Source organism: Tachypleus tridentatus, chromosome 8 (genome assembly GCF_004210375.1).
Source record: "Tachypleus tridentatus isolate NWPU-2018 chromosome 8, ASM421037v1, whole genome shotgun sequence".
Classification (NCBI taxonomy): Eukaryota; Metazoa; Arthropoda; class Merostomata; order Xiphosura; family Limulidae; genus Tachypleus; species Tachypleus tridentatus.
In genome coordinates, this window is record NC_134832.1 from 92,605,994 (window position 1) to 92,633,369 (window position 27,376).

Here is a 27,376-nt window from a genome sequence, read left to right on the forward strand (position 1 = left end):
TTTTAAACAATCAATTTATTGCCAGTTATTTCAATAAGATGTGAACATGTAAAGTACAGAAACATAAACATCATTCCATAATTTGAATCTCCAGAAATATAAATCAAATATATAGTTCATCTTAAAATCACAAACAGCTTGGAATTTAGTACAAGTTTTACTTTAAAAAATTCAAAATAAAAACGTAAAAATACTTCTTTACAATTTTATATTTATATATAGTTCATCTTAAAATCACAAACAGCTTGGAATTTAGTACAAGTTTTACTTTAAAAATTCAAAATAAAAACATAAAAATACTTCTTTACAATTTTTTATTTAAAGACTAGTATTGACTTTTAACATCTTGAACCATGCAGTGAGAAACCATTATATATATATACATATAAGACATGATAAAGAAAGTGCAATTTAACTTTAGAAAATTTAATATGTCAACCTGAATTATTATAAAATACATATACCAGAACTTCATACATTTAGCACAAAAGGTACATGTGAACTATAAAAACATGTTATTTTGAAGTTATACATACCAGAACTTCAGACATCTAATACAACAGGTTTATGTGAGCAATATCAAAGACACTGTGCAGTAAGTGTAATGATACAATATTAAAAATTGATTCATTTTATCAACTATAAAACAGTGCCTGTAAAGAATGGTGTTTTCATGCTCTTAGTTTAATGTTACTAATTAATTCTTCCTTTAGCATGCACTGTAAATTGGTAAGCATTTCAGAACTATATCCAATACTAATTTTAAGATATGATACAGGCCTTAAAATTCTGTAAAAAAAATGCATACTTGTACAAGTTAAATAACTGTGATAGTTCAGTCCTTTGAATTCAAAGAAAAACAAATGCAGTTCTGAGTGTCTTACAAATAAAAAAATTCATACAAACAAATCATCAGCCTATAAACTTGTATACCCATGTAAAAAAGCTGTTAAAAACTGTACATTTTAATGATTCACAAGAAAAAATACAGTTCCATGATGAGATCTGTTCATTCATAGACATAAATACACATACTAACCAGATCTAAATATGACTGTTATTTTAATAATAAATTATATGTACCTAGTTCAAATTAAGAGAGTACAGCCTAGAAAGGTCAACTATTTCAATTTTTTGCTTTTCTAGTTTTCACATAAAATTGCTATGAAAATAGCTTAATGGACAATGTTAACCATGACAGGATATAAAGTACATCTGTCAAGTTAAAAATATTTTGTATACCTTTTTCACAAATTACAAAAACAAGCTTGAATTTAAACCTCACTCCCAAGTGCAAGCATAGAGTTTTGTTATAACTCAGTCATTATGATACTTAGGTTACATGTGAACATTTCTTTATTCTTAAAATTGAATTTGTAAATGGTGAAATGCTTAAAATATTGCATTATTGGGATATATATTTGCTGTTCACTGTGTCTGTAAAAATAATTATTTGATGATGTTTGAAATATAACAGTAAAACCAAGTTGTAGAGTAAGAAGCTTTTGAGGGACATCAGTTTTTGCTAAAGAAAACACTTGACAGCAAATATATTTTTGAAGATATTCTTAGTTTTAAGAATTTGCACTTAATTACTTAAATTATATTTTAAATAAAAATATATTTGGAATGTACCAGTTACAAGAGAATTGAGAAAAAATTATTCTATTGCTTTTCATCATGCATAAATAAATATTTTCAGAATAAAAAAACGTTGATGCAACTGAGAAAATAAGCTTACATTATTATATCTATATTAACTATTATAATTTATAAAACAATTTTAGAATCTGTATCTTGGTGGTATGCTGAAGATGAACAAACACTCCAACTTCCACATGCAACAACAATAGAAATTTCCAACATTTCATCCTTGAAGACTTTTAGAAAACCATATCATTGAAACTAAAAAACTAGAAATAAAACAGACAAGGAAAAAAAATGAATTTTCAGTTATTTAAACTGAAAAATATTAGGATAAAAGATTTCACTTCTAGCACTAATAAACTAAAATTAATGCAAATTTTCGTATTTTGCATCCTTTGTAATAGTTCAGATGATTATTAGTTACAAAAGAAATTATGATTTCTTAACTTAAATTTCTAGATCTCAAACATTTTAAAATGAAGAAAGTAAAATGGTTTGGATTAATGTATATTTTAGTACATAAGCATACAGACTGATGAAGCTTTTACACAAATGTAACATTTTCAAAGTATATTACATGATAACAGAATTGTTCTTGTATGACAATGAATAATGGAATGCTAGACGTTTACTGTATACGTTTACAAATATTCAAAACTCATTCTTGATAAAATCTTTCTTTAATACTAAAGTATTACATATGAAATATAGATTTTTTTTTAAAGAATACAAAACCATATCCTAATAATTTTGTGTGAACGGGTAGGTATTTGTATTATAAATGCCAGTCAAAAATATCTCTGATAAAATTAATGTTAATATTTTTCTAAGTTTAAAGTCTATTTCATATATATATATATCCCCTTTTTGCATCACCAAGAGCTATTAACTCCCACGCACTGCTGTGTCAACCAAAAGCCTTGAACAAATCTCTCATCCCTAAATGTTCAATGTGTATTGTGCCACAGTATCATCATTACTCTATAGCCCTCCACCAACGGAAGAGTAAAACATATGCACATTCAACAATAGAAAGATGGCATATATAGTTCTCCATCAATAGAAGGGTGAAACTTATATACCTTCAACAATAGAAGGGTAACATATACAGCTCTCCATCAGTAGAAGGACGAAACATCTTCCACCTGCAGTAATGTGAAAATACTCATTCTTAACTAAGCAAAATAAATACACCAAATGTCAGGAAGAAGGGTTGGAGTTGGGCAATTAAGTTCACAAACATTACTCACTTCTCTGCATAACCACAAGTTAGAATCCCACACTGAAAATTGTGTAGGGTTTAGTACAAAGAAATTACAAAGATAAGGTTCTCTTGAAAAGCAGTATCAGAATGGAAAAACCATGGAGTGTGGGGAATAGCCTAATGGGATAGCACTTTCTGGGAGACTGAATAATCCTTCTCAAGTAGGAAATACTCTTCCTCCAGTAGGTATAGTAGAAGAAAACATATTATCAGAAGAATTTTTTATTTGGTGCTAACATGTCAATAAGGTGGGTGAAATGATAGATTGCTTTACTATCCATTATCACATGGGCAAACAGCTGAATATGAATGTGTAGTGCCTAAGGCCACCCCATGGCAGAAAATATGTGAGATACTACAAAATCAGATATAGGGGACTACCATCTCTAGCCTGGGTACTAAGGCAAACACAAGAATCCTCCAGATGGACCTAACTATAAGAAATGGCTCAATACATAATGTAGTGGGGGTGTCTTGTACTGCATTACCAGGTAACACTCCTGCCCCACTTCCCAAATAAGGGGTGTATTCACCGTGTTTCATATCAATAGGATTGCACTGCACATTAAAGAACTCTCCATACTCACTTTCTCAGGGGAGGATTAATGTGGTGGAAAATACAGGAGAGATCTGTAGACCCTTCTCATTAAACACAATCATCTGAAATTTCTTCTCAGGCTGTGAGATAGTGCAATTGGATATTGAAACTAAAAACAGCAGGAACGAGCCAGATGTAAGAGTAAGTAAATACCTGGTACTGTTGTTTTTTTTGTTTTCTTATCAAGTGTAGAATAGTCTGGAAAACATATATATATGAATGGATCATAAGACTAGACAGTCAAAATAGTGCATTTCCAGAGATACCTGTATTCACAGGTCAAAAACCACCAAAAAGAAATAAAGGGACACATCCAAGAGACTCAAGATGAAAGAGTCCCCAAACAAGGCTCATGCAGGAAATGAAAGATGCATGTGAGCCCTTATGTAAATAAATAAAGTGTAAAGCAGACAATCATATCACAATATGAAATAAGTGTTGACACAGAATCTATTATCCAATACTGGAAAAAGTATCTACCTGAAATTTCAAAACTGCTCATCAAGAACTAAGGCTAGATCAAAGATGGGTCAAGTGTGGCAGATTAGTATTTGGCCAACAACTTCTCATCTTCTTGGAAATGGTAAAATGACAGGATTAAAACCATAAGGTGGAGTTGAGCAATTGTCTTATGACATCTGAAACAGCTTGAGTTAAAAGTAAAATATGGGAAAAGCACCTGAGGAACTCTGCAGATTATACAGAAAAATAATGGTTCCAAAAACAAATCACTTCCCAGACCCATAAAAGCCAGCCCACAAAGAGAGAGGACGATGAACAGTAATAACAAAACAAGGAATAGAAGAGAGGATGGTCACAACAGGTTGTATACAATAATCAACTCAATGCAGCCACTTGTCCAAAGAGCAAAAAACCAAAGTGAGCAGTGATAACTGCTGAAAACTGCATGAGTTCATTCTGCCAATGTATAAACAATATCCTAATGCCCCAAAAACATCACAAAGAAAGGTCTATGAGAGAAGACTGAGAAAGGTAAAATTCAAAAACAAAAACAAGGTAACTGGGACAAAAGAAAAATAATTATGGCAAAGTGCAAAAATGGGGTTTGTGAACTAAAACAGATATGGTTCTGATGAAGAGTCTCAAAATGAATGTGAAGCAAGAGAATTAACAAAAATTGTTTGTTTGTTGTTAAACACAAACCTACAGAATGGGTTATCTCTACTGTGCCCGCTATCTGTATAGAACTCGGTTTTTAGCATTATAAGCTTTCAAATGTATCACTGAGCCATTAAGGGTACAGAAATATGTTGAGATGAAGAATAGAAAATGGAGTGAAAGAAAAGATGAATGAGGCTCAAGCAACAAGGGAGTCCAAGATTTGGCAATACCTGTAATATCATCCAAACATTAAAAGACAAAAAGTAGGACCACCTCATCCACATTAGGATGAGAGGACAATAAAAAAATTTAGACAGAGAAACAACAGTGATAGAACACTTACAAGAAAGGACAGGCACAGCTGAAGTAATAGAAGCAAGAATTTTCAAATCCAGGATATGAGATCAGAATGGAACCAATCATGTGATGCACAATGGTTGAAAAAAACACTGACCATCAGTGTCTCCAGTTTCCATGAAGGTATTGAATGGCTCCTGTGAAAGAATTAAAATGTCATAAACATGGGAATATGAATTTAAATCCATATATTTTTTTAAAATATATAAACATGGATTATTTTTTATTTTTCTTCTCAGTTAAAAATAAAATGAGTTAGGTACGACATGATGCACATGACTAATGACAATCTTGAAAAGTACTAGAGGAAACTTATACGTTGGAGTACACAATGAAAACAGAAAATGAGACATGTCTCAAAAATAAAACCTGTTGAAAATAAAATAAAACTGAAGATAATTCATATAAAAGTTCTAATTAATGATTTTAAAACTACGTGTATTCCTTCATAAAATGTTGAGGAAGGAAAGACTGTAAAACAAAAGAAAAGGCAATGACAGGTTGAAACAATAAACAAAATATACTGATAAATCTAAAGAAAAAGAAACATGTCAGAAAGCCAGTAGTATCAAATAAAAAACAAGCCTGAGTTCATGTGCTATTCATCATAAAGACTACTGCAGATAGAGGATATGTCACCCTCTTACTGGTAGAGGACTACTGTCTAATGATAATCACCACATAAGTTGGTGGGAGCTTTGTTCAAAACTTATGAAACAAGCTAAAAGTACATTACATTGCATGCTAGGTATTAGCTCTTGATGTTACAGAGATATGAATTTCATTCTTGAAACTTTCCACATTTTTATTTGTGGTAAAGCCTTTAAGGCAGACAATTTTTCAGAATTGCTAATCAGATCTAAATACAAATGTTTTATCACAAGTTGTGAAAAAAATAAATGAAATATACATGACATCAAGTTATTAATATAAATGTGGCATTAATTCATGCAACATTTACTAAAATAAACTAAACTGAAAATATTCTATAGTTAGTAATAATCAAATAATGCTTTCAGTGTTATATTTAACAAGTAGATACAAAACTATCTTTTTTTTTTCATATTTAGTTAATTACATGCTATAAACAAATACAAAGTGCATAAGTAAGTATTAGAGTAAAAAGTATTTCAAACACCCAGTGGAAGAATAGGTTTTAAAAAACATCAAGAAAATACAAACAGCAAAGTGTACAACATTATATATATATATATATATGAATGGCATTACATAATTCCACTGTAAGTATAAATAAAATTTTAGGTAAACTGAAAAATATCCATTAAACAAAACATAGAAAGTACAACAGTACTGTAAAAACGTGAAAGCAGAATGTCTTGTGAGGTTTCCGGAACACTAGACATCCACTACCATTTTCTTGTGTACATCAGTGTTGCCCACAATCTGAAAAATTATTTGTAAAAAAACATTGATTTGAAGATCAACACAAAACACCACACAAGCTGAACATCCTTAAGTAACACTATTATCAACTTTCAAACTATGGAGGCAGTAGTAAATTCAAAATAAGTTGTTGTCATGGTTAGTATCCTATAAAATCATCTAAATCTAACTGTTAAATAACATTTTTTTTTACATAACTAGGCACTAATCACTAACTAGTTTTATCCCACATTTTAGCTGCTATTTTGGTGCTGTTTTAAGGGAAATCCTGAGAAGGATTATTTCTGTGTTAGTAAAGGCCATAATTTGATCCTAGATCTCTGTTAAAGACATTTGTTGTATATCCAGAGAAACATTCTTCTCAGAATTTCTTCGAAAGTAGTAGCTGATTAGGAGCTGAAACACGTTATAAAACTACAGGGTGTTCGAAAAGTCACCGTGCACTTATATATTTATTAACAGACATATTTCAACATAGAATACAGGAGGTAAGTATGAATGACAATTATAAACAATGTTGAAAGTGACCCCCATTGACATCAATACAGGCTTGGATCCTTCTTATTTTGTTTCTAAACACTGCTATCAGTTGTTGGCTTGAAATAGACTGAATGAATGCTGTTATCGCTGCTTTCAAAACTACACAGTGGCTTTCCAAACACCCTGTAGTTAGTAATTAGTAGTTAGTTATTTAAAAAGTTAATAATTAATATCAACAATTAGATGATTGTAGAGGCTACTACCTACAACAACTAACATCTGATTGCCACACCATTTACTGTTAGTACTAGAATAACTTGCTTCTATGAAAACAATGTTTAAATATGTTTTACAGTTATAAAAATAACACCATTAAATCCTTAAATTGTGATTTATTAAAATGTCCTTCAAAAATTAGAAATCTCTCACTGAACTCAGTCCTACTTTATACCACACAGGTATTCACATTCTCAGTTTAAAGTTGGAGTTAAGCAATTCAGTTTCATATTTTTTTTGCTATATACATTTTATAATAATATTTCAGAATTTCAAACAGTAATGCAATACATATTTCAAGACTTGGAACCTTACAGTATTAATTTAACTCTTTCAGAGGAAAAGTCTGTAAGACTGAAATATTTTCACATCGTGAAATAAAACATTTAAATATTTCAAAACATGATTAAAGAAAGACTTTAATACATTATGACAAAACTAGTCAGAACAAACTTTAAACAATATCACTTTTTAATATTGATCACACCTCATAATGATAAATAGTATAACAATAGAGGTTGTGTAAAGATGGCACTCTGATTAAAACAGTAGATACAGAGGAAAAAACAACCTTTAAGATGAGTAAAATTTCACACAAACACAGGAGAAAATTAAAATATAGTAATACTGACTTTCATTTCTACAAATATAATATAATGTAAGTCTATTAACTTTAGCTACTGACTCCCTGTTATTATGGTTATACTTCATTCCAAAAATAAAATTAGAAAATAACATTGTTTGACAAGAACTGCCCTAAAAGCATATCTAGTTTCAGAACAATGATACATCTAATTTTGATATTTTCTATTAGTTCTAATAAAAAATTCATTACTTAATGCAGTTATTTGCACTGTAACTCTGAACAGTTCAACAGGAATGTGATTCAAATTATAACATTTATAGTTTTCACATTTAATTTGCATAGTTTTTAGAACCTCCTAAATTAGCATCAAATGTTTTTGTAAGATAAATTATTATTTATTTTCCATTTTCTCTACCATATTACTAACAAGCAAGTATACACAATATACAGTGCAATGAAATGTTTAAAATTAGGAAGTGGAAATGTGTACTTATCTTCACTGAATAATCTCGAAATATCTTCTTTAGGTTATGTGTGTAATTTCACGTCTTTACCATTTTACTATTGGTTTAATTTTAATGTTTTATTTTCCATTCCTATTCTTTATCATTTATTAGTTATGATGACAAAAAAAATCTTTATCTTTTATTATTATTATCATTACTAATTTGGTAATCTAAGCCTTGCTGAGTGAGGTGAAACATTAATTATTGATTATTTTACAAAAATTATTAAACTTTTCAAATATAAATTTTGAAACACAAATAATGCATAATTAACTAAAATATGAGAGTAAAACCATTGCACAATCTGCTCTCTAACTGTAAGAAATTAGCCAACAATACTACAAACATTTACATCTACCCAATGTCAACAACCTGGTACCAATTTCAAAATAGCTTTTGTTTGATTATAATCTAAAATTAGCTCTTTCTAATAACTATAAACATGCATGTGAAGTAAGTAGATGTTACTTGTAAAGCTCACAGATAAATATAGAAGACACATGTAAGAAGTTGATCAAATTTATAACTTGTTTCTACTACATTCAGCCAAAACACTTTGAAATTTACATGTCAGTAGGTAAGTAAACATGCATAATTCTCTATACACAATGTACAGGACTGTTTGATATACACTGAGAAAATTCAAAATTATTTATAGCTCATGTGACAACAAAATGAGTTTTCATTATTGCTTTTGGTGGTGTTTTTTTTTTTTACATAAAGGAATAAAAACTAAGATAACAAAGCTTTGAACAATAACATACATTATATAACTTCATTAAAATGCACTGACAGAAACATGATTTACTTAAACTTTGAATGTAGCTCAGGAACTTGCACAGAAAGGAAGTTAAAGAATGCATCAGTATTTTAAGAGTTAACAGTAAAACAACTTCCAAATTTTATTTCTTATTGTCATCTGTAAGCAATATTTCCAACTTATAAATCCTTGTTATTTGCTCTAAACTTACAGCACAAAACTCCTCAAAAGAGATTTTTCCATCCTCATCTTTATCAGCAAAGAGAATTGTTTTATCAACAATTTGCTGAAGTTGTGTGTCCTTCAGGTTATTCCCCACCATCATCTTCAGGACCTGGAAAAGTTCTCCATTGGAGATGTAACCATCATTGTCCATGTCATAGATTCTGAAAGCAACTGAACAAAAAACAAAAAAGATATTAAACCTATGAGCATGAGTGATGATCAAAGTGTGCATGCCCCAACCTTGTACAGAAAACCATTCAACATGGTAGTATGACAGAATTATCAACATTTCATGCTACCTTACATTGTTGACTTCACAACAGTTTGTGATAGAGAAGAAAAAATACCAGATACAATGTACAAGGATACTGAAAAAATTTAAAAATGTATTTAAGAGTCTGTAGAGGTTACACAAATGTAATTTACAAATTATACAATGTAAAAAAAAATATTTTAATCTTCACATAAATATCATCTTACATTCCAACTTGTCAGAGTCTGAATCAGACTGACTTTGGCATTTCAAAAACATACCATCACTACAAACACTTTAACACATCTGATATTTTGGTACAACAAACTTTAACAGTTGACTAAAAGATACATATAAAAATGAAAAATTATAGTTAACATTACTTATCCTACATGGGATTGGTCCAACAGACAACTTCCATGTAAACTCAGTGTAATAGTATTGACTGTGAATGAAACTAAACACCAAGAAATAAGCAGTGAACCTAATACTACTACAAACAAAATGTAACTAATAACTTATTGAAGCACAGGTATAAAAATGTATGATACTGTTTGCTGTACTTTCACTGCATTTAAAGACAAAACTCAGTAGTTAAAAAAACTTAAATTTTCTACAAACATATTTAAAGATTGTCAATGTTTTATTAAGTAGAGTTATTTGAGTATCATACTTGAATAATGTAACTTCTGTCATATATGGATTTTTCAATCTTTTGCACATCAAAACTCTCTTAATTGATACAATAGTTTGTTTTAAATTTTCCACAAAGCTACACAAGGGCTAGAAGGGTGAAAGACTAGAGGAAAGACAGCTGGTCATCACCACCAAATCTTGGGCTACTCTTTTACCAATGAATAGTGGGATTGACTGTCACATTATAATGCCCCCACAGCTGAAATGGCGAGCATGTTTGGCATGAAGGAGTTGAACCCACAACCCTCAGATTACAAGTCAAGTGCCTTAACCACCTGGCCATGCTGGGCCCAGAACCATGTATGCAGTTAAGTCATTAGTTTAGGGCATTAAAAATGTCCTTGCTCTTGTCTGCCTATAACTACAAGTCTCACACCCAAACTTGAGAATCACCCAGTTACATTTAACATTATTGCATTGGGGGCATTACTTCAATATAAAACATGAATTCTATCATTTGATAAACTGAATTATATCAGTACAATTAAATGTATAATTTGTTATTACTCTCCTAACAGAAACTTCCAAAATTTCCCAAAATGTTTCATACATTTCAAGCAGTTGCTTATGGAAGTATTTCACTGAAAATTACAGTTAGACCCTAAATCATATGCTGGCTCACAAACAGATTAGTATTTATGCCAAACAAGCTGAGGTACCTGTCCTTTGTCCACATTTTAAACTTAAAATAATGTGGAAGTTAAATCTATGATAAATAATGTAAAAATCCTAACTTACACACACTTTATTTATAACATATAATATTATTACAGTATTCATTACTGCCCCACTGAAGGTTTTGTATAAGCTTTGAGAACTTGTTGTGTATATACTTAAAACATGGTATACACTGTGTGGCAGTCAGAGTGACTTTGTATGAAAAGATAACAGCTAAAAAAGTGATGATAGGGTTTTTTTCTGTTACCCACCCACCCCTTAATGTCCTTCCACGCTGGACACTGATGGTAAGGACTTTATTTTGTTGAGATAACTATATTGGGATCGCTCTGCAAGAGTGAATATAAAAAAATAAATAAAATGGTTTCATTCAAATTAACAGATGTAAAAGGAGAGGGATGTGTCTTTTCAGCTGACTTGTTTATATTGTACAGTGAGAAAATCCTGATGGAGATCAGAGATTTACCAGGGCTGGTCACTGATGACCATAATTTAAACAACAAGCTCATGCTGATGACAGTTTTAACAGCTGATTCAAAAAATGAAGCTGCAAAGAAACTTAGATAAAATTGTTAATGAAAGTGATCTGTGATAATTACAAAAAAGAAGGTCATTCCTATAGGTATTTTAAAGTAGATAAGGTATAGAAAATGTAGGTCAATAAACTCAGGAAGCTGAATAATATCAAAAGGAAATGTGATCATGAAATAAAACAGAACATGGATGGAAAATGATGCATTACTGAAACAACACTAACAAGTGGTAAAATATTTTGAGAACAAAGTTAAGAGTTTTGGATTACTATATTACATTTATTCTCACAATGCATCAGACTGTTAGACAGTATCACAAAGTATGGAAAAGAAAACTAAAGCAATTCATTTGTGGTTCTTAAGGTGCATCTTGAAGGTACAATGGACAAGTCACATCTTAAGTGAAAATATTTTGTCAAATGCAGATTGAAGTTAGTGACTAACATCAGAAAGAAACAGTTGGAGTTTCTTCAAAACGATATGAGGAAAGAAATTGAAAGTCTGGTCACAACTGGAAAGACTGTCAAAAGTCTATCTAAATGTATGAATGGTTTGTTTCAGCATTAAAAATTCTTAGTGCCTTTGTATCTGTACTTTTTTAGCCAGAATGCTATTTTAAATGAATCCAATCCTGCACAGATATTTGGTATATTTTGTAAACTAACACTTATCTATTTAGTACTACAGTATTGCATATATGTGTGTGTATATATACATACATAATACACACACATGCTATATAACCCTAATAAATAAATACTGAAAAACACAAACAAATAAACATATATCAATAGCTTAGATGCAAATGGTAGCACCCCACAAAATTTAAGTACCAATAGCATTGTATTCATGAATTTCTTTTCTTTCTAAATCCTTAATTTTGTGAAATAAAAGTTACTATTAATCACTAATTGATTGTGTTCACTTTCTAATAAAGCCAAAATCATAAAAGTTCTATTCTACATTTTTTGTACCTTTTGTGGGACTGAAAGGAAAAACAATTGATTTCTCTAGCACTTTACTCCTAGGATAGTGTTTTTCCTTTTTTCAAAATTTCCACACCCTTCTGCTAAAGAACACTGTAATGCAAGAAGCAAGTGTTAAAAATTGGAGTAACTACCTAAAACAGAGTTCCTTTGTAAGTTAATGAAAAGAATTGTACAAGTGGCCCTTTAAATTATGTTCCCATTAGCTTGTTATGAGAATAAGTTACTGAATAGGCTTAGAGCAACAGATGGAACAATTTCAGGGGCAGGGTGAACTGTGTATTAGATTGGCTTCACTTAACCAGAAAATCTGGTAGAAGTTTATTAAGGATAAATTAACATTTTAAAAAAACACTCATTTGATTTGATTTTTCTACATTGCTAAAAATAAACACCTTTATGCAAAACATATTAATAAGTTAAACAACTTACACCTTAATTTTGACTCTTTGTCACCTTTCACACTGAACTGGGAAACTCCCTGTATAAATTCTGTAAAAGATGAAATACTTTTACCCACTGATATATTACATTTAACTATTAAATATTCTGAAAAAGGACTGCCACTATAATTTGTAAGAAACTTCCAACTTTTTCTGATTATAATCAATACTATGTAAGACAGGTTTTAATTGTTTTAAAATAACAGATAAAATTATTTTTACACACTTTAAAAACACTAATTTAATTAAATATCTTTCTTTACAGGTAGTGAAGGATATCAATCTCTTAGAAACAATATACTAGATTAGAATATACAAATAACATACAGGTGATGATAGAGACAGAAATGTTTCTTGTCAACAGTTCTTATAAAAATGTAAAAGTCTAGAAATAAGCATGTTCTTATAGACAAAAATAAGGACAGAAAATGAAACCTTTAGTCTCAGTCCATAAACAGAAGACTGAGGAGATATATGTGCTCTTGTGAATTCTACATCAAGGACTAAATATTCATATTACTTACCACTAGGGTGATCATGAACACTGGACATTTACCTCTAAACACCTCCAATAATCAAAGCTACACACCAGTTAACATAAAAACCAATCATTTCATGATGAAACACCTTAGGTACTAAATAGAAGTGTTGTTTTTAACTGTAATAATTAGACTAGTTAATAACAAACTTATCATTTAATGAAATACTGAAAGAATACTTCTACAAATAATTTCCACCAGGACAAATTATTGACCAGTCATTTACAAATTAAAACTTTTAAAAGGAAAATATGGAATATTCTGTACATTCATGCACGAGCCTCTGCTTATTCTACTAAATTTTTTCCAGTTATAAAAAAATTTTCAGCAATTTATGACTAATAAAGGGAAATAATAATATAATGCATTAGACAGATAAAATACAAAATTCTGTTGTAATTCTTTTTCTTTACTTTATGAAATATGTTAAATAAATTATTACATCTTAATAACACTATGTAACAAAATTTTTGCTTTTTCTTGATCCCGGGCAGAAAGTGTTATTTCCCAATTGCTTATGCCTAAAGTAAGTGGAAAAGACCTATTTTTTTCTCTTCAAACTTTGCTTTTGTGATCTGGGAGCACATAACAAAAACATAATGGGAGACTATATTTGAGGGATGATACATGAAAGTGATTTACATTACAGTTACAAATCTCAAAAACTACTCACTTCTAATCATTTTTGTATAACTTTAGTATAAATACACGTAAATCTTGATTCATATGTTGTTTTATTCAGACCTTATGTAAATGAAAATGTGCAAATTTGCCCATTTTTACATAGAAAATAGGTTAATTTCTAAATTTCATTATCAAGGTCACAAAAGCAAAGTTTGAAGGGAATAATGGCTATTTTCTATACTTTTACAACATAAGCAATTAAGAAATAACAAATACCATCCAGGAACAAAATTTGTGTTACATAGTGTAATCAATGTCATAAAGTTTGAATGAAATAAAAAGTTTTAAAATTTCTTAATACCAAGGTTTTAAAATATGTTCAGCATTTTATAAAATGAATATTATACTTCTCCAACACTGAAAGTGTACTTTAGATAGATATGTGTCCTCTCACATAAATAGTCATTCTCATTCAGTGCTGCTCTCTATACACAGAACATTTTTTACACATTCCACAAGCCTTCTATCTCTCCTCCCTTGGACTTTTTTCAATGCATCTCTTATGCATCAACCCTCCACCAATAACAAGGCAACATACTTTTATAATGATGCAAACAACTCCCTCTGTTCAATTCTAACAAATTATCACTTCAAGTTTTATCAGATAATGAAAGCACTGGTTTTCAGTGGAGAGGAAGAGTTGGAAATATGAGAGGAGGTACATTTTCAGTATACTCTTCACCTATGATAAAAAAAAAAGTCACATATGTGGGTGGAAAACAGAGGAGCACATCAAACTGGGAGAGAACTATAGACAGAAAGTGACCCAAACCAGGATACAAAATTATAAAAGTGGGTAAAATGAAATGCACATGCCCCTAAGTGTAAAGTGGATGGGGCATGACACACTGTACACAGCAATTCAACTACATTCAAAACACATGGAATCAGAAACTGACATTCATGTGGGGGTAGAATGAGGATCATATAATCAGTAGGTAAATTACAATATAAAAACTCAGCCATCATGTACTGATATCTATGTGGAGGGAAGAAGATCAAACCACTGGCACTAGGTTATAATCCAAAATCCAGGTCATCACGAGCCAGCATTCATGAAGATCATATCATCTTCACGTAGTTCATTAAACTGGAGGGAATCTAATTCATGAGTGAGGCATGTGTGAATAAGATAAACTGATAGACTGACCCAGGAACTGAATATCCAGTATCAAAAACATGTCTACATAATGTAAACCATCTCCCTTACAAATGAAATTGAATGGAACCACCCCAAGCATATTAACATCAAGGGACAGCAGAAGGAAAAGAACTGTTACAATTCAAAATTACCTTCAATGTATAAATGAGAGAGGAAGATATACATCTGTAATACATATATGAGGACTTGTGCTGACCAGTTCTATTCTAAATCCCAAACCTGGCTACTGAGAACTGACATCCATATGGGAGTAGGATGACAAATTCCAACCTAAGGGGAGAACTGCAATTTGATATCTCACTCCCATTCGTTTTTATGTTTCATATTGGAGGATATCTCATTCTCTACAGCAGAAGTAACAGTTAGGCAGAATTGAATAGAAAGAATCACATGCATCAAGAGTGCATTGCACTCTTATTGGTAGAGGGTTGATACATGATGATTTTATGAAAGATACATTGCAATCAGTCAATTTCAATGGAATGAAGATAGAAGCCATGAGGCATGCATAAAAAAAAAATGTTTTGCATATAGAGGGCTGCATTGAATAACAATACCTATTTATGTGAGGAGGTAATGCACCATATTGTGATTAATACTTTATGAAATCTGTCAATTCTGTATTGTAATACATAACCAGATTCTTTGGATCAATGTAAAATGTTAACCTATGAGAAGGAAGACAATTCACAAAATGTGACATTTAATATACTTGCAATTTGTCTTCAGGTGTAATAAGAAGTACTTAATTATTGAAAAATATTTCAAGAATGTGGTTGTATACCTGCTCCTCTTAACTTTCATTGGATCACGTCTATCCTCTTTTCAATTTATGTCCATCTAAATGATTTGACTTATATTTCCTCTGCAAAGTTTTAAGTAAATGGGCAAAAAAGTATGAACTCATGAGGAAAGGTGAAATATTTATAGCCCTCTATATTGATCCTTTTTAAATATCTATCACTGAACTGAAAGAGTTTCTACATTTCTTGGATGTTCAAATAATTTTACTTAAAATTACATTTTATTATTATATACCTTATATAGTGAGTTTAGTTTAGTGTACACAAAAAGTCTACTGTAACTAGTATTCTCTCTCTATCTCCAGTATTACAAACACAGTTTCTCACTGTATTCAAATAAATTGGATGGATGATGACAGTTTAACAACAGAGATCTGCCAAAGGACTACTAAGCCTCATCCATGTACACAAAATCACCTTCTCTTCAGAGTTAATAATTTTCAGAACTTACATGTTCAATGTTATTTTTGATTATTAGTGTATTTAATTAAATTTCTAAATAGGGTGAAGCTTCAACTTCAGACTGTATTAAATCAATTTGTAAACAATAAACCTGTTTTACATTTCACAACTCTAACTATGAAAGTGGTTGAATAAACAACAACTACACAAAATACATTTTTTCATGTGATCATAGATCTTTATCCAGTGATTAACATTTAGAACTGCACAAATTACAGCAGGTACAGATTGAAACTTCGGTTTTCAACAGATTATACATTGTATTTTGAGTTAACATAACTTGAATTAAATTGTGTGTTATAGTTATATCTTAAAAGTCAAACATATACAAAATAGTATTGAAAACTCACCTTTAAAATCAACTTCTCCATTTCCATCAGTGTCAAATATTTCTATGACTCTCTGCACCAAAGGATTCTGCTGAAGTTCTGGTAGAGACATAAACTCATCCACACTTAATGATCCAGAGTTATCCAAATCTAATTTCTTAAACCTTTTTCCAAGTCTTTTGATTTCATCAGCATCAACTAAAGATTGCAGAATATTACATACACTATTGTAACAGTGCTCAAATTTAGAACCAATGAATTCATTTATTTGTGTTTAAATGTTAAGAAATTGTAACCCTCTTATTGATAAGTCTTTAGTCAGATGAACCAAAAATAATAAACAAATCATTTTAAGGACATTTTTGAGGGCATACAGTTGAAAATCCAGTCTTGTTCCAAAACTTGTACCAACTTATATCAGTTTTATTGGTAATAGAAGTTTATGGCAAGTCTGAGGTGTGTTCTGAGTGATTAATAGACCTCACTGATTAACCAATCCCTCGTACATAGGAGTTTTATATTTGTCAGTTAACTTTTATAAAACCAATTCATCTACACTTAAACTTTTACTTTACAAATTCTGTAACTAGGCTAACCTCAAAAAGTTCACTTTTCTCACTATATTTGAAACCACAAAGTAATTTAGTGTCATGAAACAATATTCACACAATAACTTCTGTTAGTACAAGATACCAGTAAATAATAATGATATATTTTTGAAACTTTTGATTATTCACTTAAAATTGTTTTAAAATATGGTTTAAAATGTTACTGCTAATCCTTAACACAAGATGAAGCCAGTTGTTCTACACATCACCTTCAACAGTACAAAATAGACAAAATTCATTAATAAAGAATTTTGTACTGATTCAGAGTTTTACAAAGAGTATTAAGATTGCCAACTTTTGTAAAACTTTGAATCAGTCCAAAATTCTTTTTTTAACCTATTAAACATATAAATATGATACAAGTTCAGCAAAGTATCAAACACAAGCATAATATTTGAAGAAAGATAATTAAATTTTGAAATCAAAGTTGTATAAACAGTAGTCTTTGAATCAAATGCCATAGTTCTTAAAGTCTATTATAAATGTTAGTCATGAAGATACTTACAAGTGGAACACATTTCCATAGGAAGAGATACTTCATTTCCCTGATTAGAAAAACAAAACAAACCATATGTTTAAACTCTCTTAAGATCACACTACTCTCTTGTATTGAAATTTAAACATACTTTGTCAACACAACTTTTTTTACATTTAATTACTTCTTACTATAACAGGAAAGTATAATTTCTTGGTCAATGTCTCAGAAGTACCTGACATAATTCAAATGTTGAAATAAAACAGCAAATTAAAATATTTCTTTTTATCGAAAAAGGGCTCAAAAGTCTTATGGTATACACTAGAATGCAGAAAATGACATTTAATATCAAGTAGGTAATGTTATGCACTTGGGATGTGAACATTTGAAGATAGCTTACTGTATTTTCTGTACAAAAGAAAGTGTTACTACATAAAATATTTAGGAGTAATTGGTGGTCAAATTCTACGTGTAAAGCTTTCTTCTGAACATTTATCTACAAAAAACAAAATACGATTTTTTAAAATCTATTCAAAGAAATCAGTTGTTAACAGAAAGAAGATTATTCCAACTTAATATGACTTTCTTGAAGTCTCACTCACAGGACTATATTTGATTGTTTACTTTTGAATATAAAATATACTGTTAACAAAAAGTAAAAATAACATGGGCTAATACAACAAAGTTTTAAGCCACCAAAAGGCTTACTTTGGATGTTTTTTCTCTGGAAATATATGTAGCTCTTGTTTAAAATTGTTAAAGACATGAAAAATCTTTTTTTCTGAGTGGTCTGTATGAGTTGTAGAATAAAAAGTAAAATAGCAAAGGTGTGGTGTGCATGAATGAGATAATGGCAATTATATCACTTTTATGAATTTCAATTCGTGTAAATCTTAAGCAGAATTATTAATTGAAGAAATACCGCTGATCAACAAAGATACTCTTAATCACACCACAAGCATCTATCACATAAAACTTGTTTTAATTGTTCAATTCACTTTATTCACACCTAAATATTATATTGTTTCTTTACCTATTGTACTTGCATACACACACACATTAATTTTTGTTGGATTTTTCAATTTTAATTTGCAACATTAAATCTACAACTTAATTTTTCCATAGAAAACTGTTGAAGATAACTTGTGTAAAACTTGAAACAAAATGGTTATTTTCACTATTCTTTTAATATTCTTGTTGAAAAAAAGCAAAGTATTCTTGGTTCTATGGAGAGGAATTTTAAATTTAAAAACAAGAGTTTATTGTTCCCTTAAACTCTGGTGCAATACTATATGCACTTTTTAATATTTTTACTATAGGAGGGATATCAACATATTGGAAGTTAGCTAGTAAGCTATATCAATCAGCTCTTTCAATAAATTTTTTTATAGGGCTACACTGAAAAATTCTTTAAACAATTTTATTATAAATGTGTGTCAATACACTTGGCACTGAAACATAATTCATAATCACTATAAAATTTGATACTCTGAAAAGTAACAATTTTTTAACCTTTTCATAAATGACAATAGAATTAAATGACAATAGTTTTGGGGCATTCTACTCTATTGAGGGAATTATATTTTGTGTTTTAAAATGCATATACAAAGACATACATTTTTATTGAAACCAAAAATTTTTGACTCAACAAAGCTTAAAAAAACATCAAATGTATATACTTCAGCGCAAACATCTTGATTTAACAGTGCGTACTATAAATCCTTCTTTTTGTGTGTAATTTTTTTTATATTTATACCTTTTAACAAAAGTAACCAAAATGTAAAACTTGTCAACTTTTCAGTTTATCTTAACCACACTTCATTTAAGCATCTAATGTTTCAGTAGCTCCAGCATGGTATGAAACACCAAAGGTCACATGCTGTTTACATTAGCTACATGGATACAACTAACAGTTCCCACCCTGTATTTTATTGCTTTTAACATAAGGATTACTACAGCTGTAAAATGATAAAATTACAAGAAAACAGATTTGAGAAGATAAACAGTTGAAAGTATTTGGATAAGTAATATAGGACTTGAAGAATAATGTCACAACCACTGGAGAGAAATAAACAGTACTATTCATTTTATTTTATATTTTTCAATTTTTCGTTTCATTACACATTGATGATTTCTCTATAGATGATACAGTAGGGAAAATACCCAATGAAATATACTCTTCCTCCAAAGAAAAATAAATTTCTAGTATTCATTTGGGAAGTTCTAGATAATATATAAAAGAAACAAGAAAACTGTGAAACAAAGTATTATTATTCTTACCGTGCTAATAATCTTTCATTCAAATTGATTCAGTAAAAGCTTTGAAAATTCTCTGACAGATCTTCAGTAGAGATACTTACTTAAAAAAAATGTTTTTTTTTTGTGCACGACTTTTAGGGTTTACTAAGAGACTGCCTAATTTTATGAAGATAAACAAAATAAACCAAGTTACAGTATGCATAGCTTCTAAGTCAGTCAAATTGGCCAACTTCTTACAAATTAAAGCCACAAATTACCAATAATGGAAATTAGTATTTCTGATTATTCCAACTACCTAAGTAATCAGAATTTTACCATTATGACTTATTATTATTTTTCTCAATTTCAGCTTAATCAGTCATTGTCATGATGGACAAAAATAAATTATAGGACTATAACATTAGGGTAAACTTTGACCTCTAAAGGTTTGAAACGTATTACCAAATTACAATTCAAATGTTCAATAGTATTAATTTGCATAATTACTGATGATGTTACCATAACTACTATGTTATATTTGATTAAAAAATTTCTGTTAGACAAGTGAAATAACACATTCATATGTAGATTGAAATTCATATAATAAATCTCAGTATCTATATGTCATGTACCTCCTCCTAAACTACTAGTTGAACGAAATTAATATTCTTGGTCTCAAAATTTGCAAAAAGGTAAAACTTTTTACTCAATTCCTCAAAAAACCCAAATATTTCACAAAAACACTTTTATGTGAATTTTGTGAAAGAATCTCCACATATAGCATTTATTTACATTACAGCATATATGTAATGTGGTAAAATAAATCTAGTAAAAACACAATTGCAAAACAGTAGTTCTAGTATTAAATTAACATTATAGTATCCTTGTAAATGTGACCATAGGCTCACAGGTTCACTAGTATGTTATATAGAACAATAATAATGTTTTTACTTCAAAAAACAAAACTAAATACAAGTTGTTTATGTACCCATATTTGAAGCTAAATGCCTTACATTAGCATTACAAGAACACTATTGCAACCAATGAAAAGAAATCCAGCTAACTTGAGCAAAACAAATCTTCATTTAGCAGTCACTGTTCCAAGCAAATTACCAATTATAGACTCTCTAACACAAAACTATTAATTAATTAAATACACATCTGGAGAAAGCAGTAAAATGTAATTATGTTAATGCTTTTTTTTTCAACATTACATTATTAGTATATATTATATGTTTCATTCTTATTCTACAGTAACAGTTCCTTTGCTTCTTGCACATTAGGTATTCAGTATATTTTACTAAAGCAACAAAGTTATTGTGCATTTCCAATCTTCTTCAATACACAGAAAATTGTTTATTTGTTTTTGAATTTTGCGCAAAGCTACATGAAGACTATCTGCACTAGCTGTTCCTAATTTAACAGAGTAAAACTAGAGAAAAGGCAGCTAGTCATCACCACCCACTGCCAACTCTTGGGCTACTCTTTTATGAATAATGGGATTGACCGTCACATTATAATGCCTCCCCAATTGAGAGGAGAGCATGTTTGGTGTGACAAGGATTTAAACTCGCGACCCTTAGATTACGAGTCAAACGCCTTAACCACCTGGCCATGCTGAACCAATATGCAGAAGAAGCTAGTACATAAAACATTAAGGTGGTGTTTTTTCCTAATACAATTTTTAACCAATGGGTATTATACAAATCAAAAATTTAAATCTTTCATGAGGAACATTTGACATGTAATTACTAATCAAACATTATCAGAAAGTTTGTTAACAAGAAGAATATAAATATGATACTGTTTTAACATCAACTGATGAGCCTCCAAATGTTTAAAACTATCTATGAATTTCTGGTTAGTGAATCAATCGTTGAGAACAGATTTAAATAGCCAACTAATGATTGTTTTTGTTTGTTTTTGAATTTTCGCACAAAGCTACTCGAGGGCTATCTGTGCTAGCCGTCCCTAATTTAGCAGTGTAAGACCAGAGGGAAGGCAGATAGTCATCACCCCCCACAGCCAAATCTTGGGCTACTCTTTTACCAACGAATAGTGGGATTGACCGTCACATTATAACGTCCCCACGGCTGGGAGGGCGAGCATGTTTGGTGCGTCGCAGATGCAAACCCGCGACCCTCAGATTACGAGTCGCACGTACGCCTTAACGCGCTTGGCCATGCCGGGCCACGCCAACTAATGAAATTTAGTTTCTAATTATTCCAACTACCCCAGTAACATATATGTTGCCATGATCTTCCATTACTATTTCTAATTGTTTTGGTTTTTTTTGTTATTCAGTTTAACCAATTAGTGTCATGACACACCAGCAATAATCAACTAACTAAAATTAAGGTTTTCAATTATTATTATTTTTTTATTATTTCAATCATTTAAGCAATCAAATTATTGACATGTAAGTTTGTGTGTTTTCTTATAGAAAAGCCACATCAAGCTATTTGCTGTGACTACTGAGGGGAATCAAACCCATGATTTTAAAGCTGTAAATCTGAATACTTACCACTGTCCCAGCAGGGGATGTGTAATATTGTAATGCTTTATTAATCTGTTACACACTACTTAAACACTGTCTTGTATGGCAAGCTTTAAAATGATTTACTGGTTTTTGAGAAAGCTCTTGTGTTTATACAATTTCCGAAAAGCTATGCAGTTTGTACAAAGTCCAGAGAATTTAGCTATAAATTCGTTGACCACAAAACAGACAGAAACAAAGTTTTATCTTAAATATAAAAGGTCATGTTGTTGGGTGCTCACCTAGTCTGATCATCTAACAATAGGTGCAAATAAGAAATCAAAAACCATTCTAACAGATCTATATGACTGTATGACAGGGAAAGGTGAAAACAACCAAGTATTGTGACAGTTGAAAATCATCATTGCAGCACAATACCACATGTCTTTTGGTCAAAACAACCTGAAGGATCACTGTATATTATTAACATGAATTAATAGTTCAAACAAATTACTACTTTCTATATTTCAGGCTGTGGTAAACTAAACCATCACATATTTTCAATGGCTGTGCTCTACTGGACCTTTACATCAAATTTTAAAGCAATCCATTAAGAAATACATGAGAAACAAAATTTTCTCATTTTGACTGAATTTCTTTTATTCCTTACTCCAAAAGTATGGAAACATTATTTCATAGTAAAACATATTTAACTTCCATGTTTTTTTTTTTTCAAATTTGGTACACTAATAGAGCTTTAAAAACCTACAATTAGTTTTCAAATTTGATTTAAATATAAGCCACTTGTGCAAAGTTATTAAAAAAAATAGTCAGTTTGGACCAACTATTTACACACACCTGTGCAAAAAGTCACAAGCTGTTGGTCTAAAATGCTTACTATAGTTTCATCTAAGATTAAAAGTGAGCTATTTTTAGTTTTTGTTAACTGGAGTTACAGCAACAAAAGTATAGGGTGAAAACATGTGTAGATGCATAATTATTGGTTAGGCCAAGCAAACAAGATTAGAGGTCCTAGCTCAAGTTTTCAAAAGAATCAAACAAATGAACAATTATTATTCATTGCCAACTTTTAAGCATAAATTTTCTAAATTTTATTAAATAGTCCTAATTAAAAAGACTTTAGCATTAAGTGGTATTAGCTTAAGTAATTAAAATAAATAATAATACTTGATATGGCTCTACCAACTACATGCAGGTGATAACAGGAAACTGTTGATCTAGTTTTTATGGTGTTACTATGCAGGAAATTATTAACACTGTTTTAGAAAAGAAAACTACTGCCATATACTTTAAAGAATCTGGTTGTTCTGCAAAGTCTAGATTTGTTCCAAGTAATAAGGTTGCAATCCTAATGGTAATGTTGGTTACTATCAAGTTTCCCTTTCTTACTTGCTGTTGTTTGTAGGCGTACATTGATAAAAAGTCATGATATCCTATTAAAAACACTTTAAATGTGGAAAAAACAAACTTGCAACCAAAAAAGGATTGAGTGTGCAACTTTGTAAGGAATGAAATTAATATCGGTGGGCAAACTTTTTATACAAAATATTCATTCAGTGTTGTAAAGTTCTTATCAATGCTACAAATGTAGCTACCAGTTTGGCTACCAATATTAATTTCATTTCCTTGAGTTGCATGATCAATCATTTTTTGATAGCATCTTTTTTTTTTCCACACCTAAGGCATTTTTCATTAAATATGTATCATAACCAAAACAAAATTCAAGTAGTTAGTAAGATGTTTAGAGGTAGATAAACAGGGTGGATTTAGACTTTTTTAAAATAACCCTGTTCTTAATAACAGAAGTGTTCTTTAAAGTGTTCAAGTCCACCCCATTTAACTACCTGCACACAGTTTTAGACAATGCAAGTGACTCACCACTTTTGGTGATTTAGTTATAGTCCATACTCAAAGGTAGCTTTCTAATGTCACTATATTTTGTTGCCATCATCTTTCCTTATCAGTCATCTAGAAAATCTTATAATTCACACTCACAGACCTGTGATAGAGGTCTTAATGAACAACTAATCCATGACTAAATGCTCAGATTTCTGTATATACTAAACAACTACTCAAATGATGTATCCCACAACTCATCAATTTTGTAAAATTTCCTTCAGGTGTGTCTATTTTGTTTACCAAAATATTCTAATAAAGTGCTGAAAACACATATCATGGAGGTTCTTACAGGCTGTATATCATACCTAAGAGATGACAAAATGTGTAATGCCAAATTATGAAAACAATGTCTACGTTTGAACTACACAATATGTTTTGTACTATCAGCATTTAACCCCCTTTTTTGTGAAAAAGTATATTGTACCTTACCAAAACTTTCACAAGTTTAGGAACTCAAAAAATATATATATTACATACATACAAACAGAACTTGTTTGTCAATCAAGATCATCCTAGCCATTATACTGAACTCTAAGATAAAACACTCAATGCCAGCCCTTATCATTAAAATATTTATTAAGCCTTCCCCTTGACTCCCATAAATTAACTACATCTGCTACATCTAAAGGTTTAAGAGACTGATTATCTAGAACACAGAGATTATTTTCTTCTACATCACTGTTATAGCCATTATTCAAATTATATCTTACATATATATATATATATATAACCTTGATTTTTTTATACTGAAAAGTCATCTGTCATTTATTTGCCCAATTCCCTAAATAGACTAAATCTTTTTGTAAAGCAACAGCAGCAACCTCATAGAAAGCAACAACCAAAACTTTAATATCAACAAATTTATAATTTATTTACTGTTCCTTTATCTACATCATTTATTTAAATCAAATTGAATAAAGGTCCTAACACAAAGCAATGAGATAGATAACTTGTGAAATTAATCAAGTCTGACTGTACTCCACTCATAATAGCCCTCTTCCCTATCTCTCACACTCTCATATACCTTTTATAACAAGCCTTTCATACAGCATATATCAAATGTTTTCTTAAAATCCATATACACCATATCCTTACCAGTATCCTTATCTACATAAACAGTAACCTTTTTAAAGGTTGCCAAAAGATTAGTATAGCAAGATTTTCCCATAGTGACTGTTCAAAATAATATTAAACTTTATTAAATTACTTCTCAAAGCATATCTTGTCAGACTTTAAAACCTTTTTCCAACTAACAATGGAAGAATTAACAAGTAATTTATAATTATTGAGACAATTTTTACTAGTCCTTAACATACTTTAAAAATCCTTGGGTAAATATTATCTGGTTCAAGAATTTTATCATTCTTTAGTTTAAACTTTCATACCATTTCTTAAACAGATCAGAATTAATGTGCTTTGTATAATTTTGTGTCTATATGTTAATTATACCTGATGAGAATAATATCAGAACCATCAGATGTCATTGCTCTTGTTACAAATTTCAAAAGCCCTACTTCCATCTAACATTTTGGGATGAAATAATAAAAGTAAAGACAAGTGCAATTTTATACAAAAAGATGCATTTTTTATTGAATTTGTAAAATCCAATTACTGATGTGGTTCGAAAAACATATGGCTAATTTTACAAAAAGATTTTCTTTGTACATTTCCTACTGAAGAAAAAAGACAAAAACCTATTTTTTGTAATGTTAAAAATATATCTTATAATATTATCAGCTCTTTTCACCATCACTAAATATATACAACCACTGATTCTGAGATGCATGTCAATAAATAATGAACAGAATATGAATGACAGACTTTGTGGGAGAAAAACGATTTTTACAGTCAACCTCTGCTTAGAAAAACAGTTGAACATCTTGACTATGTTCTGTTTTAAAACCTTTACACAAAATGAGAAATGTTTGACACCTGTTGTCTATGCTCTCCTTCAAGTTACTGAAAAGTAAAAAAGGAGACTAGCACCTATTTCACAGCATGCCTTATCTTAGTTCCCTACATACAATTATAGAAAGAGTGATTTAGATAAGAAAACTCATGGATAATTCACTTATAAATGGGTTTATGCAGCCTGTAGAGCTCAATGTCATGCATTTTCAGTAGTATCTACAGAGTTTGGTATGTTTCTACTCGTTTTTTTTTCTTCTAATTTTTCATCTTTTGGGGATTATGACTATACAGATGATATTAAAACTATAATAAAAGGGGCCACAAACACAGTATAAGTCTGAGTGTTCCAGAGGTTATGAATAAAGAATAAATAACAAACATCAGCTTCCTGTTTAGTACTTTTGAACGAGTACTCTCGTTCAGTAGGTGAGCAAAATAACCTTCAGTAACGTTGCCTTATGTAATGCTAGAAGTTCTACTAATAATAAGTCTAATAATAGTGATACTCATATTAATGATACTGAGAATAAGGAAATGTAGCGTAAGTATATTGTTTCTCAGCCTAATACTTACCGTTTAACACTATAACTACTTTAAAAATTTAACTTCTTACCATTTTCAAATCTTCTTTTATGCTTGAGCTTGAACAGAAATCTTTATAATTTAAACTCCCAAACGAAAATTACCGATACTGTGACAGTGACACGTCCAGCAACTAAGCACAAACTGATAGTTAAACTAAGAGGCCGACTTCTCAGAATTAAAATAACATTAACTTGGGTCAATTTTGTATTACACAGCACTGGTCTAATTGGATTTTTTACTAATTTAATTATACTCTAAATGATTTTCTAAGTTAAACTTACAAAGCCTAATTTCGCTTAGTTAGATTACACCATAATTCTACAACGTGAAAACCAAGTTACAACTTAACTCGAAAACCTACACTGTAGTT

General features: G+C 30.3%; 1 protein-coding gene across 3 annotated transcripts; it reads right to left on the minus strand.

Moving 5' to 3' along the window:
- LOC143222943 (calcineurin subunit B type 2) lies at positions 1 to 27,376 on the minus strand. 3 transcript variants are annotated; one of them, XM_076450175.1, is made up of 7 exons: positions 27,035 to 27,376; positions 17,907 to 17,946; positions 16,815 to 16,991; positions 12,804 to 12,863; positions 9,212 to 9,396; positions 6,301 to 6,392; positions 1 to 1,913 (listed from the first exon to the last, which is right to left on the minus strand). In XM_076450175.1, the coding sequence occupies exons 1-6, from the start codon at positions 27,035 to 27,037 to the stop codon at positions 6,345 to 6,347; spliced, it is 513 nt and encodes a 170-aa protein (XP_076306290.1). In that variant the 5' UTR covers positions 27,038 to 27,376; the 3' UTR covers positions 1 to 1,913; positions 6,301 to 6,344. The 3 variants fall into 3 exon arrangements, with proteins under 3 accessions (XP_076306290.1, XP_076306292.1, XP_076306291.1); XM_076450176.1 differs by lacking the exon at positions 1 to 1,913 and adding an exon at positions 4,987 to 5,125; XM_076450177.1 differs by lacking the exon at positions 12,804 to 12,863 and having other exon boundaries at positions 1 to 6,392; positions 27,035 to 27,345.